The following is a 2,227-nucleotide window of genomic DNA, read 5'->3' on the forward strand; positions in this document are numbered from 1 at the left end:
AACTTACCATTGGTTCATTTTAAGCCTAGGATGCTATTGTGAATCAAAAAGGTCATCGTGTGGAGTTCCGGCAAATTTTGATAAGAAATACAAACCAATAGGTAATTCTCAGGATCCACCTCACATAATGTGCATATGCTATAAAGAACCTAATGTCAATAACTAAAAGGCGTTTAAAAATCGCGATTTTTTACTTTTGTGCTTCAGTTGAGAAGATAGCAGTTTGCTTGAAAAGGTTAAATTTTTACTTTACAAAAGCCTTAAGTCCCGCCTTACACACAGGACACTGGTGCCGTGACAGACTGTCGCCTCATTGACTTCGCCAACACATACTACGGTGCTGCCACGCTGGATATCCTGACGTACCTCTTGGTCTGTACTGACAAGGAGCTTCGTGGAGCGCATTGGGACTCTCTACTGAAGAGCTATCACAGCCAGGTGCAGGACACGCTACGAGCTGCAGGTGTTAAGGATCCTGACAAAGTCTTCTCCTGGAACCGATTTCAGGTGAGCACCTTTCGCAGCAACTACAACGGCACGGTTTCGGGTTCCTGGGGTAGAGAGTGTGGGCTAGGGCATGTACACACAGAAACGAGTGTGCTATGGCACGTGCACGGAGGAAATAGTTTTAAACGGCAAGTACGCACTTTTCTGCTCATCCTTCCATGTAAACTCGTTCGTGTGTGTTCTAAGTACACTCTCTAGTTTGCAATGTGCACTAGTACCAAGATCAAAGATTGCGTTTTTCAATCAACCCCTTCCTCTGAAATCACATTTCAGGAGCAGCTTCGACTTACATCATTTTATGGGCTCTGCATGACACCGTTCCTTCTACACTGCATGCACGCCGAAGGTGAAACCATACAAGAACTCAAGGATGTGTTTACGTGCCCTATGGACAAGCAACAGGTATGATTTTACCTTCTCATTCTTAGGGAGCATACAAACATAAGATCCGTTGCACAAACACGGAAAAAAATGAACTGGTCGTGAGATATAAATATTAGTTAATTTCGTGGCAATCAATCAAAAAATTGTTAAGGTAAGTATTTTTTTTTTCTCAGAACTAAGATTAAGTTGTCAGCAAAACAAGCTGCTTGGTGCTTGAGCTAACGCATTCGTTCTAAAAACAAACCACGAGTTGGCTCCGCAGCGACGTGCTTCGTTTTAGCATCCAACTAGTTACCTCAACAATTTTTTGATCGATTGTCACGACACGAAATTAACTAATATTTAGCCCTGACGACCAATTCATTCCGTTCCGTGATCCTGCTTTCATTGTGAAAAATAGTTGTAGGTTTTACAGGAAAGTTTTCAATTACGTGTATTGTAAAATTACCGAAACCCTTCAGACCTCTGGATTAGAAAGTCGGGGCTACCTGTGGAGAGACCTGCTGAAATCCAGTGTGACATGCTTCCTTAGGAGCTCCTAGGGACCTTACCAACAGCGTTTCATAATTTTATATTCAGTGATACAGAAAATTGTATCCAACGTCACTATACCTTGTATCTGTTACAGAAATTAGGGTACCCTAAGAGAAAATAGACGTCTATAGATTTCGATAGATCATCTAATGCCCGTCTAGCTGGTCTAAGTTTTTAGACGACTAGACGTAGATGACCAAAAGAGGTCTAGTAGACATCTTTTCACATCTACGACTAGGTTTCGTCCAGAAACAGACGACCCGAGACGATCTATTTATTGTCTAACCTGTCTATGTACTTACACGTCTAGCGCTAGACAAAGTGTAGACGTGTCTAGATGATCTATTCCCTATCTTCTCTATCTACGACCTTAGACGTCTAGCACTAGACACAGTGTAGACGTGTCGAGATGATCTTATTCTCATCCATCCCATCAACAACCTTAGACGTCTAGCGATGGACGACGTTTAGACGTGCCGAGACGATCTAACTCTAATCTAACCCATCTATGACCTTAGACGTTCAAGCTTTAGGATTTTTAACGCAGCAGGGTATGAAATTTTTGATCACCTTGAGATAATTGTACCCAATCGCTCGCTTGTAAAAAACACCTGCGGACTTTAAACGTAATATCAACGGTAGGTCTCTTGGCCACTCTAAATCAGAAGGGAAAGAGTCCCGAGTCTGGAAAGACGAATGCTACCGGAACCAGACTGACCTCACGTAGGAAGCAACTCGTGGCGTAGTGGTCAGCGTCGAGGGTTACCAATCCGCAGTTCCGAGGTTCGAAACCGGCCAAGGT

General features: G+C 43.1%; 1 protein-coding gene across 1 annotated transcript in view; it reads left to right on the forward strand.

The window, feature by feature from the left end:
* The window catches only part of LOC113214995 (uncharacterized), a gene marked incomplete in the record, with an annotated part of 51,733 nt that overhangs the window by 41,328 nt on the left and 8,178 nt on the right, over positions 1–2,227 (forward strand). The window contains 2 exon segments of the mRNA XM_052273209.1: positions 283–507; positions 781–909. Of these exon segments, the coding sequence (XP_052129169.1) occupies positions 283–507; positions 781–909 (354 nt within the window).

This window comes from Frankliniella occidentalis, unplaced genomic scaffold (genome assembly GCF_000697945.3).
Source record: "Frankliniella occidentalis isolate FOCC.00 unplaced genomic scaffold, Focc_3.1 Scaffold254, whole genome shotgun sequence".
NCBI lineage: Eukaryota > Metazoa > Arthropoda > Insecta > Thysanoptera > Thripidae > Frankliniella > Frankliniella occidentalis.